The following is a 15280-nucleotide window of genomic DNA, read 5'->3' on the forward strand; positions in this document are numbered from 1 at the left end:
TACACATTTTGCATTTTCTATAATAATGGACCCAGAAATATGAAATTAGACATTTACAATTAGATTCACAAAGTGAGACTTGATAGTACTATTTCTTTCTTCTAATTGGGGTGGCGAAGCGCACCGGGTCAGCTAGTTCAAAATAAATTTCACTTCACGATCGGACTAGCCGTTTAGAAATGTCACATTTATTTCCAAAAAATTTTGTTTCTGCCCCAAATTTTGTTGATGGTATCGTTATGGACGTAAACTTATATACTATTTTTTTCAAAATCATAAACGCTAACGAAATAATTTAGAATTGAGATTGGTTGCATAGATTTTAAAAATGTTTGCCCTGTATTTTTAACTAAAAATTCATTTAATTTTATGTTAAAAATTCGCTTGAGTGAAATGAATTTTACTTATATTTTTGATAGAAAATAAAAGTAAAGTTTATACGATAATTTTAATCTATACAGTTTATTACATAAGGTATGTAACTTTAGAAACATAGAACAATTATGGTGATCTAATTCGTACGGCGGCTTGTGGGGAAGATGAACTTAGTAGTGGTGGATGGAGAAACACTACTTCGTGGCTTGTTAGCTGAGTCCTTTTGAAATCTTTGGAATAGAAACAAAATATATACATAAATTTATTCGAATTTAATAAAACTTTTTCATTGTACCTCTTCTTCAATAGCTTCCAAACATTTGGTTTCAGCACAAACAGCAAAAATATAAAAATTCCCTGAATGGCATTTGCAAAATCGCTGAGTACAAACATAAAGTCCCAGTCTTCATTTTCACGCATACAGTAGGATACAATATCGAAAAGCCAGGATATACCCATGATCAGAAATAAACGTAAAAGGACAATTGCACTGGGCGAGAGAGAGCAAGAGCGATAGATATACAGTGAGCCGCAAAAGTGAGTATACACCAAAAATTATTGGATATTTTTTAAGATAATGAAAATTCTAAAATTTATCCATGATTAAAATTTTAAAGTTTCGGTTTGATAGAGATTGGCTTGAATAATATCTTTGGTTGTGAAAAATATAGATTTAAGTCGGACTATAATGATTTTCATGATCTTAAAAAATCAAAAAATTCGCTGCTGTTTACTCACTTTTGAGGCTCACTGTATGTAGAAATGTATTTGTATTTAATATGGGTTTGCTACTATTTTATACTCACTTTTCTTGAAAGAATTTTTCTCTGACTGTAATTCTTTCCACATTGCGTCGCACCTTATAGATTCTAGCCGTCATATAGACAAAAGTTGCAAAATTGAAAAGTAAAATGACTAGAATGGGGCCATAAAAATAAAGAGCCGCCGACCATTTTTTAGCTAAAATAGATGGAGAATTTTTATTTTAATATTACAATTATTCCATTACTTACTATCCAAAGAACACATTTCCCCATCAATACCAGGCTTATAAATATCATCCACAGTGGGTGACAGTTGTATATATATAATACAAAATGTTGCCAGGCCGGCACTCAACCATACATACAGGGAATACAAAATAAACTGTTTGCTATTCTTTGTTGGACTCAACTCAACATTGGTTCCTTTGAAATTCTTCCAAATGTCATAACATAAAACGCTCAACCATAAAAAGGTCGCCATAAAGAAAAAGTAACTTGTGAAACCTTAAAGAAAATTTCTCACATTAATTAAAAATTAATAAAAATACGAGTATGCTTACAAATTAAATAACTCACCCAGAAAACTGCATGTTATAACATCGAAAGTTAATTTCGAAATACTTATGAAACTAATAATAGCATAGGCCATGGTCAGTGACAAAAGATAACAAATCAATAGTTTACCACACAGATTTTCCCTCAATTCCTTTAATACTAAATACACCAGTATGGTGGGTATTAGAAATAATACTGAAATGGCCATAGCTGAAATAAAAGACATTTGAATTTTGTTTTTTTTTTACAAGACTTACAAGAAAAAAAAATTTCATTAAATTTACCATATGTATTTAAGAGTAGTTGCCAGGAGGCCAGATTCTCAGTTTGGCAGCTGAATGGTGTTAGTATGTATTCAGAAGAATCGTCGCTCAGGCGTGGTGAATAACAATAGTTCAAAGTGTCGAGGCATGATTGATCAGTTGCAAAATATAAAATTCCGTCCTGAAAATATTAAATATGTTAAATATATGCTACATATCGTTAGCTTTGATAGCAAATGTTCCTAATATTTGCAATCCTATTAAAATGTTGATATAAATTTCAATGAAATTTTCAACGTTTTTAACATTTATCATTAATTAGAATATCAAAACAACCGGTTTCTGTTTTAACAAGTAAGAGAACTATATTCGGCTGTGCCGAATCTTATATACGCTTCGCCAAATTACACCGTACGACACTCAATATTAGACACGAACCGGATGATATACGTCTGAAACAATAAATTAAATGGAGAAAAACTGCGTTTTCAGTTTATCATTTCGTGAGTACAATTTTAAAAAAATGTTTTAAAATTCTTCTATGTCAAATTTAGTTACAAATAATGAAGAAGAATTGTAAAATATTTCGTATTATTTTTATTTTATCCTGTAAGGATCAAAAGATGTGTAAAATGTCAAATTAGTGCCAAATTTTATGAATTATCTTTAAACCTGCGACCTGTATTTTGATTACAAGGACGGTCATCGCTTAGTCGACTCAGAAAGTGATCCTGAGGTATACTTTAAGGTGTGTGTTGGGACAATATTTTTGTATGTTGCAAACAACAGACCTAACCCATTATACCTCCCCCACTATGGTGGTGTAGTTTATAAACATGCACTTTTCTTAATAAAACTTTTTTGTATACTAATCATTTTTTTTTATATTTTAATTTGACCGTTATACATATGGGGGATTTCATGTCAAGTGAACCAACTTTTGAAATCGATGTCTTCCGATCGGGATGAAATTTGCACCAAGGTTAGCTCTATTGGATAGTAACTCAGACACAATTTTTCAACAACATCGGTCGAGAACTCTCTGAGTTATAGGGGGTAAAATTTTGACAATTTGGTCAAACAGGGGTTTTTTCTTATCCATGTAACTTATTACCTATTGTTCTTAGCAAAATGTGTTCCAAATAGTATAGATAGCTATTTCTTCGATCTTTCGAAAAAAAATATTTAAAAAAAAAAATAAAAAATTTTTAATATTTTTTTTCCGAAATCAAAAACTTTTTTGACTTTTTTTTAAAATACGCTATTTTTTTTTATTTTTCTTAAAATAAAGTTTAGATATTTTCCTTGAACACCTACTTGGTCGCTTAGTGGGATGCGAGTGGGATATCTATCAAAATAAATATTTTGTAACTCAAAACATAAAATTTTTGACTTTTTTTGCAAAATCAAAAACTTTGTTGACTTTTTTTTTCAAAATGGACCCTTTTTTAATCTTTTTTTTTAGGTCAAACAAAAGCTTAGATATTATCCTTGAAGACCCTTTTGGTCGCTTAGTGGGATGCGAGTGGGATATCTATCAAAATAAATATTTTTTAACTCAAGACTTACAATTTTTGACTTTTTTTTTGCAAATACGATTTTTTTTCCAAATGGGCCCTTTTTTTTAAATTTTTTTTGTAGTCAAAAGAAAGCTTAGGTCCATTCCTTTAAGATATTTTTAGTCCCTTAGTGGGATGCGAGTAGGATATCTATCAAAATAAATATTTTGTAACGCAAACATACAATTTTTTAATTTTTTTTTGCAAAATCAAAATTTTTTTCCAATATGGGCCCTTTTTTAATTTTTTTTTTTTGCTCAAAAGAAAGCCTAGGTCCATTCCTTTAAGATATTTTTAGTCCCTTAGTGGGATGCGAGTGGGATATCTATCAAAATAAATATTTTGTAACGCAAGACATACAATTTTTTAATTTTGTTTTGCAAAATCGAAATTTTTTTCCAATATGGGACTTTTTTTTAAAATTTTTTTTGCTCAAATGAAAGCTTAGGTCTTTTCCTTTAAGACCTATTTTGTCACTTAGGAAGATGTGAGTAGGATATCTATTAAAATAAAAATGTTGTAACTCAAGACATTCAATTATTGACTTTTTTTTTGCAAATTCGAATTTTTTTTCAAAATGGGCCCTTTTTTAAAAATTTTTTTTTAGTCAAAAGAAAGCTTAGGTCCATTCCTTTAAGATATTTTAGGTCCCTTAGTGGGATACGAGTGGGATATCTATCAAAATAAATATTTTGTAACTCAAGATATACAATTTTTGATTTTTTGGCAAAATCAAAAACTTTTTTGACTTTTTTTTAAAATGGGCCCTTTTTGTAATTTTTTTTTTTGCTATAAAGAAAGCTTAGGCCTATTCCTTTAAGATGGTTTTGATCGCTTAGTGGGATGCGAGTGGGATATATATCAAAATAAATGTTTTGTAACTCAAGACATACAATTTTTGTGTTAAAACATTTATTTTGATAGATATCCCACTCGCATCCCACTAAGGGACTAAAAATATCTTAAAGGAATGGACCTAGGCTTTCTTTTGAGCAAAAAAAAAAATTAAAAAAGGACCCATATTGGAAAAAAATTTTGATTTTGCAAAAAAAAATTAAAAAATTGTATGTCTTGCGTTACAAAATATTTATTTTGATAGATATCCTACTCGCATCCCACTAAGGGACTAAAAATATCTTAAAGGAATGGACCTAAGCTTTCTTTTGACTACAAAAAAAATTTTAAAAAAAGGGCCCATTTGGAAAAAAAAATCGTATTTGCAAAAAAAAAAGTCAAAAATTGTAAGTCTTGAGTTAAAAAATATTTATTTTGATAGATATCCCACTCGCATCCCACTAAGCGACCAAAAGGGTCTTCAAGGATAATATCTAAGCTTTTGTTTGACCTAAAAAAAAAGATTAAAAAAGGGTCCATTTTGAAAAAAAAAGTCAACAAAGTTTTTGATTTTGCAAAAAAAGTCAAAAATTTTATGTTTTGAGTTACAAAATATTTATTTTGATAGATATCCCACTCGCATCCCACTAAGCGACCAAGTAGGTGTTCAAGGAAAATATCTAAACTTTATTTTAAGAAAAATAAAAAAAATAGCGTATTTTAAAAAAAAGTCAAAAAAGTTTTTGATTTCGGAAAAAAAATATTAAAAATTTTTTATTTTTTTTTTAAATATTTTTTTTCGAAAGATCGAAGAAATAGCTATCTATACTATTTGGAACACATTTTGCTAAGAACAATAGGTAATAAGTTACATGGATAAGAAAAAACCCCTGTTTGACCAAATTGTCAAAATTTTACCCCCTATAACTCAGAGAGTTCTCGACCGATGTTGTTGAAAAATTGTGTCTGAGTTACTATCCAATAGAGCTAACCTTGGTGCAAATTTCATCCCGATCGGAAGACATCGATTTCAAAAGTTGGTTCACTTGACATGAAATCCCCCATATATATAAAGGATGAAATTTTGACATTTAGTATAGAATATTGGGGTCTTTAACGCACTATTTTTTTAAAAGGAATTTATTGGCAATCTTAAAGGATATTAAAGGATAAACATTTTAAAGGAAATTTTTGACATATTTTGATCCATACAGGATAAAATAAAGATAATACAAAATATTTTACATATCTTCTTGTTCTTTTGAACACAACTTGTCATTGTTGGAATAGAAGGAGTATTTTTAAATATTTTTTGAAAAATTTACTTCTTTGAAACTTTGAAGTCCTTAAAAAAGGACACAGGATCACGAAATGAAAAACTGAAAACACAGTTTTTCTCCATTAAATTTATAGTTTCAGAAATATATCATCCAGTTCGTGTCTAACGAATTTTTCTCCATTTGTCGGACGGTGTTATACTTTAAAATAAAAATAAAATTAGGTAAACAAAATTTATTTTTTTTTTCCAAATTTAACAGTGCTGGTAGACACGTTATATATCAATGGATAGAGGATTTTGTCTACTTTTCAAAAATGTATATAGCTTTTGACTGTTAAAAAATTCATGGAATAGTTTTTTGAATTTTTTTTGAAATTTCACAGTTATGTAGATTTTTCTATTTAAAATGGAAAAATAAAAACAAATTTTTGTCAAGTATCCCGCATTTCCCAAAAAAATCTTGAAAAATCCCAAAAATGGGATTTTTTCGTTTTTTGGCTATAATATCCATAATAGGGGCGGGTTATCGGAACCCTTTACAAACTAATTAAGATCTTATTGGGCCATCTAAAATAGGTTACTATATTTTGATATCGAGTATGCGATTTGAGAATTTTTGCTCTAAATTTGAATTTTACAAAAAAAAGAGGCATTTTTTGAACGGACCTGGTCCCGTCGGTATCAAAAATTATAAATCTTTTTTTCATTTAAAATATTTGACGTAGAGTTAGCTTTTCAAAAAGTACAAATTCATTATAAATCCTCTTAGAAAATTTTTAGATAACTTAAAAAGAATTAAAGTACTTTTTTCCCAAAAAAATTGCGAAAAATCGCCTTTTTTAATTTTTTTTATATTCAAACACTTCTTTCTTTATTTGATATATAGATCTATTGTTAATCCTATAAAGGAAAATGGATAAAATCGGAGAATATTTGGAACCGCGGTCACAAAAAAACTGGTGTAGGGTGGGTAAAAATTTTTAAAATTAAATTTTCAAATGCGAATATCTCCTAAGCTATAGAAGATAATTGATAGCTACGACGAGGTTTAATGTAGTGCTCGACGAGGAGATTCTGTATGTGTAATTTTTTTTTAATCGGAACACAAACGAAGAAATAGTATCATTTTAAAAATTGAACATACCCGGTTCCTACTTTGGGAACCCCTGGTCCCGCTCCTGGTGGGGTCATGAGGTCCAAATTCAAAACTTAAACTCGACTGCACTTCCTCTTTGCGCATGTGAAATTTCATTCAAATCGGGTTTAGGGTTTAGAAGTTACAGATTTATTTCCCTGTTTTTTTATTCTCATACCACTGTGCACCGTGTAATGAACCAATAAGCAGGAAATTAAACACTGACTGAGTTAGAAACTAAAAAAGAGACTCACAAATACATTTTTCCAACTAATAGTACGTTTTATACTATAAAGGAATCATTAATCGGACTTTTTTTTTATTTTAATGGTATTTTTTGAACATTTTATAATAATCCAAAATCCTAAAATCGACAGGAAACTCTATTCCAAATGATAAAATGTAAAAAAACTTGTCAAAAGATAAAAAGTAATCCCGCAATTCCTAAAAATTGGAGCGAAAATTCCTTCGGAGCTGGGAAAATACTTTGCTGATAAATAGGGAACACATCAAGGTTTTGAAAGCTTTTAGGACATGTGGCATAAAATTTAAATTTTGATAAAATAGCACATGTTTTTATAACAAAATGTTCTCCGTAAGGATACTTTACAGAAAAACATAAAATTGATATATGTTCTTAAAGAAACATTTTTTTTAATAAAGAAAAATTTAGTCACCTTTTCACCCAAAACTCAGTAAAAATCTATTATTTTTTTGTAATTTTTAAATAATAATCGTTTATTTATGGATCCATAATTCATATTGCTTTAAAATCATTTGTATATGATTGGTAATTTAGTTGTCTAACTAGAAAAAAATTCGAGTCCATTCGGTCTAAAAGTACGCCCTATATTTTTAACAAAGCGGACCATGGTATGGTAAAATTTTAAAATTTCAATTTTCAAATGCCTATAACTCGGAAATTTTAAGAGATAAATAGCACAAGCAAGCAAGAAATCGGTTGGGAAACCAAAAAATACCACGTGTTTAAAAATTTACATGTCGAAGGTACCCTACTTTGAGTCCCCATAGTGCCGCCCCTGGAGCCTTATCGTTTCATAGGCTCAGGGTGACCCAACTAAGTTACTGGCTTACGAAAAGGTACGAAAATCCGTATTTTTTCACCTAACTCAAGATTTTGGAGGTATTTGCAAAATTTCAAAAACAGATTCATGTTATGCTTGATGACACCTTCTAGAAAAATAATATCATATTTCGAATTTTCGACTTTTTTAAATTTTTAAATTGTCGACTCTTCGACTTTTGATATTTATTTGCTATATTTATTGATGAGAAAAACGCATTTTATAAAATTTTTACAACAAAAATTCAAAATAAAAACAAGTAAGAAAGTATGGTCGGTCAAGCCCGACCATATAATACCCTACACCAAGTAAATGAGTAAAAATATTTTTTCTTTTAAAATTTCAATAATTTATATTCGTGAGTGATTTTCGGAAGTGGGCCTTATATCGGAGCTATGACCAATTATGGACCAATCACCATGAATTTAGGTCGTGTGATGAATTTTGTGTATATACCAACATTTTTAAGTGATTTAAGCACGTTAAAGTGATTTTCGGAAGCGGGTTTATATAGGAGCTATGACTAATAATGGACCGATCGTAATTTGATGACATGAATTTTGTATATATATAACTTATTTGTAGCGAAATTTGTGTAGATACTAGGGTATTCGAATTATTAGATTTTTCTCTTGTTCGAATAAAACGAATAATTCGAATAGGAGATTTTAACTTGTTCGAATAATTCGATCACACGTTTAAAATTAATCGAATTATTCGAATAATTTATTTTTTTTTTTAATGTAAAGAATGAAGTTTTGATGTCGGTTTTTTAATATTTTATTGTTAAAGAAAAACAAAAAATAACGTTAAAGTTAACAATTCAAGTATTGATAATGTTAAAAAACATTCGAAAACAAGGTCCATCATTAAATTTTCATAAGAAATATTCTGATCAGATTAACTCCCGAACAATCTACAAAACAATTAACTAGCAAACCCTTAAGTTTCCGTTTTGGAGCTAGGCTTTAAAAAATTTGAGCTAGTTGGACATGATCCTGAATTCAAATACAATATAAACGTATTAAGAACTTTTTTATGTCGTTCATTAATTCGGGTTTTAAATTGAGTAACTAATTCTTTAGTAAATTAATTATTCACTATTTCTAAATTATTTATAACAAATTGTATTATACATCAAGCTCTATCAAGGTTGCTTAATCTTTGCTTAATAAAGTGGTCTTGGGGAATTACACAATGAAGGGAATCTGTCCAAATTTTATCATTGAACGTGGCTAATTTGAAGTCAGGCAGTGCATGATTGACGCCTTTACAAATACGGGAAAAATTTATTATAATGCACAGTGGGGCAGAATCGAAATTTTTTGGAAATAAATCTGGCATTTCTAAACGGCTGGTCCGATCGGGATAAAATTTGAGTTGGGTGTAGCCAAGGAGTATTCGTTTAAGTTATTAAAATGGGCCCTACAAATAATCCAGGGTCGGAGTTATGGGGGCTCAAAGTAGGGTACCTTCGACATGTAAAATTTTTAAACACGTGCCATTTTTTGTTTCCCATCCGATTTCAAAGAATTTTATATTTTTGGAAAGCGCTCGGCTAGATCTTGAAAAACATGCTTGCGTGTGCTATTTATCTCTTATAATTTCCTAGTTATAGGCATTTCAAAACTTAAATTTTAAAATTTTGCCATACTTTGGTCCGCTTTTTTAAAAATATAGGGCGCACTTTTGGACCGAATGGACTCGAATTTTGTTTGTTAGTTAGACAACGAAATTACCAACAACATACAAAAATTTCAGAGCAATGTCTATTACGAATCGAAAAATAACAGATTTTCAATTTAAAAATTCAAAAAATAGTATATTTTTGCTGTTTTTTGGACAAAAATGTGGCATAACTCTTTTTTTATTAAAAAACAACTTTATTTAAGAACATATAACAACTTTATGTTTTTCTATAAAGTTTCTTTGCGGAGAACATTTTGGTATAAAAAACATGTCCTATTTTTCGAACATGTCGGCCCTACGCCCTTTGGAAATTGACCTATTTTTTTATCAAAATTTCAATTTTGGGCCACATGTTCTAAAATCCCAAAGCTGGGATCAGAAAACGGAAAGCAATTTTGGAAACCCTGATGTGTTCCCTATTTATCCCTAAAGTATTTTCCCAGCACCGAAGGAAATGTGGACCCTATAGACAAAATTGTAAAAAATACCAATTTTGGGAATTTCGCTCCAATTTTTTGGAATTGCGGGATTCCCTTTGACCTTTTCATAAGTGTCATTGTTATTTAGAATGAGAAACTTATAAAACGCTGAAAATTTCATTGAGTTTCGTTAATAAATAAAGATTTTATTACATATTACATATTCATTGAGTTTCTAAAACTAAAATTTATATCAAAATTTTAATAGGATTGCAAATATTAGGAACAATTTGATCCATAATTTTTCCGAGTTATATTTTTTTGTTTAGATAAGTTAATTTTTGGTCTTACAAAAAAAATTTCAAGTCAATATCTCAATTAGATTCAAAAATATGCCACTTTAAATCTCCGTCCTTCAAAAATATTGCACTTTTTCCTTGGCTACACCCAACTCAAATTTTATCCCGATCGGACCAGCCGTTTAGAAATGCCAGATTTATTTCCAAAAAATTTCGATTCTGCCCCACTGTGCAATGTTAGACAAAGATATTCAACGATGTTCAAAATCATGTATAAGACGAAATCCATGCGTTTCTTGCAACAAAACGTTAGTTTGCAATAATTGTGTTTATCATTCGATTTATTAAATATTTTGCAACACTTACGTACGCGTTTAATAACATCACTTATATTTGTATATATATTTTAAGATCATGGCCTTCATCTATTTCAATGTAATCATTATAAATGTCATCCTCAATATCACTTTCGACAACCGTTTCAAAATCACATTCAACTCCACTTTAATCTAAGTTAAAATTTTGATTATTAATTGCGATTCTTCTAATATTTCGCCAGCTAAATAACTAATATTTTATTTCGTACCTTTTTTTTATTGGTTCAAGTCCTAAGTCAAAAATTTATAGCAGGAGCTATCGGAACACTCATCTACAGTGATCGAAAGTCCCGTTGTCTTTAGTTATTTGTCGAATTTCAGAAACAATACAATTTTTGTGAGTCATTATTACTTATTTAAAATTGAAATTATGAAAAATTTTAAGCAATTTAATTAATTTAAATATATATTTATTCGTTTTATTCGATTATTCTACATAAAATTGTTCGAATTATTCGTTATTCGAAAAAGGCCATTTTTAAATTTTTCGAATAATTATTCGTAATAAATTATTCGATTAATCGAACGATCAGTAGTCGAATGAATACCCTAATATGTACACATTTTCTATAAATTATCAACTCCCTTAATCTTACCTCCTGCAAGATCCAATCATCGATATTATAATCTAGGGCCTCTGGCATCCAGCAAGGTAAACCCACTTGAGTGGTGAAATGATTGAAAAGATTCACCACATTAGTTGTCCCATTTTTCAGCTGTATAGGTAATTGCCAAGTAACTTTCATTTCCTGAGTTATTTTTTCACATTTACTCGTATTCCCCGTGTCATCGTAATATTCATCCACTTTGCAACACAGTTTCATGCAAGGTCGATCCTCACAAATACAACCTCTTAGATGCTGGGGAACTGTTTCCCGGTCCCTTTGAAATTTCAAATTATAATCATATAACTGCTGTTTTTCGGGAGGTATTAAAATGCCTTGATACACATAGGATCCATTTTCGTACTGCTGTTGATCGGTTAAATTTACTGTGTTTTCAAAGGGACATTTTTCGTGTTTATTATTATCGTCATAGCCTGATATTGCTGGAACGTTGATATAAAATTGCCAGGTTAAGAGAGCCAAGTATATTGAAAAATGCATTTGAATTATAAAAAAATTTATTTAAATGTGTAATTCAATTGTTGTATTATTTTCTTCTTTTCGCAACGATATTATTTGCTTAAATGTTTCTCAAAGACTGATTTTAGTATCGTAACTACAAATTTTTATTTGCAAAATGATATTACTTTTAATGTATGCATATGTATATGTATTTTCAAATTTAAAACAGAAATAGTTGAAACTTAAATTCGCTTAAAAACAATAAAATACCACAAGCACCACAGACCAATTGTTCTTAAATAGCTGAAATTGTTGGTAATTTAACAAATAATCTAAGAACTGTTTAAAAATAATTCAAATACATAATACTATTAAGCTGCTTTTGATGGAGTCTTATTTTAAGTTTCAAGGTTTCATTTATTTAAGAAATTAAGAGGCTGCCTTAAAAAGTTCTCATTTTATTGAGGTACTTACTTTATTGATAATTTTCAGCCTATAAAGATTTTTGTCTTATTGACTACGAAATATGTAACTTTTTCTTATTTTTTGTCATTTTACAGTCGATAAAAAAATTAATCAAGTCAACTAAAAAATTAATCGGACAATTTTTTAATCTCCAACAAAATTTTTTGTGAAACTAATAAACATTTTTATTGAATTTTTGACTTATTAGTTGATAAAATAATTTGTTGCTTTGACTATGAAATTTATTATATAATTAAAAAAATGTTATTAAACCAAACATTAATTTTGTCGGATTTTACGCTAATTTTAATAAAAAATTTCATTGATTTGACAATTTTTTTATCAAAAATGTTTTTTTCCACCCGAAATATTAAAAAAATACAAAATTTTGTTACAAAAATTTATTTTTTAAAAAATTATTTAAGCTATTACATAAAAATATAATTATATTTTATAATTGTAAATTTTAGAAACATAAAGTTTTCATTTTTAAATATATTTTAATTGTACTTAAAATAAAATATTATTTGAGAAATAATTTTTAGTTTTTAATAATTTTAAATAGTTTTTCATTATTCTTTTAAATTTAAAATTTCATTAATTACAGTGAAGACTTTTGAATATTTCTTTTCTGAATTAATTTCATAAAAAAATTGTTGCATAAAATTATAAAATAAATCGGATTCTATAGGAAACTCCAAGTTAAAAACGAAGAAAGTTTTAAATAGAATATCTACAGTAGTGAATATTTGTATCATTGGATATTTTATTTCATCAAAATAAACATACATTTCTTTAATATTTGCTATTTCACCAAGAATTAACAACCTTGGTTGGATGTTACATTTTTGAAGTTTTAGGAGTTTTAATTTCATATCCATTTCTTCTTTGGTTTCTGCAACTATGGCAAACGAATCTTGGGAATCCATTACTGTAAATTTTTTTCTGATTTTAGCCCCGGCTTTGTCAGTAACAACTTTCTGCTGTGGTGGAAACAAATAATGTAGCAAATATAAAATTGAAAAAATCTTTGATTCTGAAATAAATAAAAAATGTAATTAAAAGTTGAATGAGTGAATAAGTAATAAAATAATAACTAACCATCATCGCACGATTTTAAGTTGTTCCGCATCGTTGAAACCGAAACAAATTAAGCGGTTTATTTGTTATTTGAAAATCGGCAATTTTAAATTATTCGAACCGTTAACCGTACAAAATTAATCGGTTAACCGATTAACGGTTAATCGATTGAATACCCTAGTGCTTATTCACATTTTGAATAATCATATTTTATTTCTTAACCATTTGCATCTGTAATTAAAAATGTTAATTACATTACTTCAGAATTTGATGAAAAAGACAAACATTTTAGATATGCATTTCGAGACTTTTTTTTGCTCCCAGGCCACAATTTACTTTGATAATCTAAAAATTAAAATATCATATACATACATACATATTTTAACAAAGGATTTCAAAAAATGTTCACAGATGTTAAATTGTTTTAAATTCTTGCTAAAAACACAAAGCTGAATCATTCTCTAAGAGCCAATTTTTGAATTCGTATTTAAATATTAATTATCTTTAAGTTCTATTTAAATAGGAAAATCAGTTTTTCGGTGCTCTTTTGATACTTAAATGGCCAACGTTAGTTATTTAAAATTTATTTAAGTTTCATAAACTTGTAGCGCTGTATTTTGTTTACAGTATCCAACAAAAACTCCACTTCCGATGCTGTGAAACTTGGACTTCATTGTCCATTTGCTTACCAATAATTTTCAATTAAAAATTAACGATATTAGATATTGTGAGTTTTTATATAAAAAATCTTCTTTTTTGTCAGAAATATAAGTGATCACAGATCAAGCTCCTTTTCTTGATTAATCGCTTATTGGCCAAGTTATTAGCGATTTTAGATATTGTGAGTTTTTATATAAAAAATCGAATTTTGGTCAGAAATATCACAGATCGAGCTCTTTTTCTTGATTCAACGCTTATTGGTATTTTGAGTTTTTATATAAAAAATCGATTTTTGGTCAGAAATTTGAGTGATCACAGATCGAGCTCCTTTTCTTGATTCAACGCTTATTGGACAAGTTATTAGCGAATTTCGATATTTTGAGTTTTTATATAAAAAATCGATTTTTGGTCAGAAATATGAGTGATCACAGAACGAGCTCTTTTTCTTGATTAAACGCTTATTGGCCAAGTTATTAGCGAATTTAGATATTTTGAGTTTTTATATGAAAAATCGATTTTTGTTGAGAAATATGAGTGATCACAGATCGTGCTCTTTTTCTTGATTAAATCCTCATTGGCCAAGTTATTAGCGAATTTCGATATTTTGAGTTTTTATATAAAAAATCGATTTTTGTTAAGAAATTTGAGTGATCACAGATCGAACTCTTTTTCTTGATTAATCGCTTATTGGCCAAGTTATTAGCGATTTTAGATATTGTGAGTTTTTATATAAAAAATCGATTTTTGGTCAAAAATTTGAGTGATCACAGATCGTGCTCTTTTTCTTGATTAAATCCTCATTGGCCAAGTTATTAGCGAATTTAGATATTTTGAGTTTTTATATAAAAAATCGATTTTTGTTAAGAAATTTGAGTGATCACAGATCGTGCTCTTTTTCTTGATTAAATCCTCTTTGGCCAAGTTATTAGCGAATTTCGATATTTTGAGTTTTTATATAAAAAATCGATTTTTGGTCAGAAATTTGAGTGATCACATATCGAACTCTTTTTCTTGATTCAACGCTTATTGGCCAAGTTATTAGCGAATTTCGATATTTTGAGTTTTTATATAAAAAATCGATTTTTGGTCAGAAATATGAGTGATCACAGATCGAGCTCTTTTTCTTGATTAAACAAAAACAACACTCGTATGTGTGATTATTTTGAGTAATTTTTTTGTTTCAGTTTTTTTCTAGTTTCCGCTGTATATTTCTCTATGGACAAAAATAATATATTTAATTTCAATGTGTTTGTTTATACAGTGGTGGCCAGGAATTTAAGACAAAAATTGTTTGCTAAATTCCATGTAATTGTCAATTATTTTTTCAAATATTTCCACAAATATGTATGCATGAGGACTGTTTTAACACACAAGT

At 28.6% G+C, this 15280-nt stretch overlaps 1 protein-coding gene across 1 annotated transcript; it reads right to left on the minus strand.

Moving 5' to 3' along the window:
* Positions 1–511: 511 nt before the first annotated feature.
* LOC135955487 (G-protein coupled receptor Mth2-like) lies at positions 512–13094 on the minus strand. The gene is made up of 8 exons (XM_065505836.1): positions 13010–13094; positions 11230–11681; positions 1979–2138; positions 1716–1904; positions 1389–1643; positions 1182–1335; positions 671–865; positions 512–605 (listed from the first exon to the last, which is right to left on the minus strand). Exons 1-8 carry the CDS (start codon positions 13092–13094, stop codon positions 512–514), a joined length of 1584 nt encoding a protein of 527 aa, XP_065361908.1.
* Positions 13095–15280: the final 2186 nt, after the last annotated feature.

This window comes from Calliphora vicina, chromosome 3 (genome assembly GCF_958450345.1).
Source record: "Calliphora vicina chromosome 3, idCalVici1.1, whole genome shotgun sequence".
In the NCBI taxonomy this organism is placed as follows: Eukaryota; Metazoa; Arthropoda; class Insecta; order Diptera; family Calliphoridae; genus Calliphora; species Calliphora vicina.

Coding starts and splice junctions, on each gene's coding strand:
- LOC135955487 (XM_065505836.1), bottom strand. CDS start 13,094: ATGGATTCCCAAGATTCGTTTGCCATAGTTGCAGAAACCAAAGAAGAA. Junction 1,905..1,978: donor ACTACTCTTAAATACATATG/GTAAATTTAATG, acceptor CTTTTATTTCAG/CTATGGCCATTTCAGTATTA. Junction 1,644..1,715: donor TATAACATGCAGTTTTCTGG/GTGAGTTATTTA, acceptor ATTTTCTTTAAG/GTTTCACAAGTTACTTTTTC.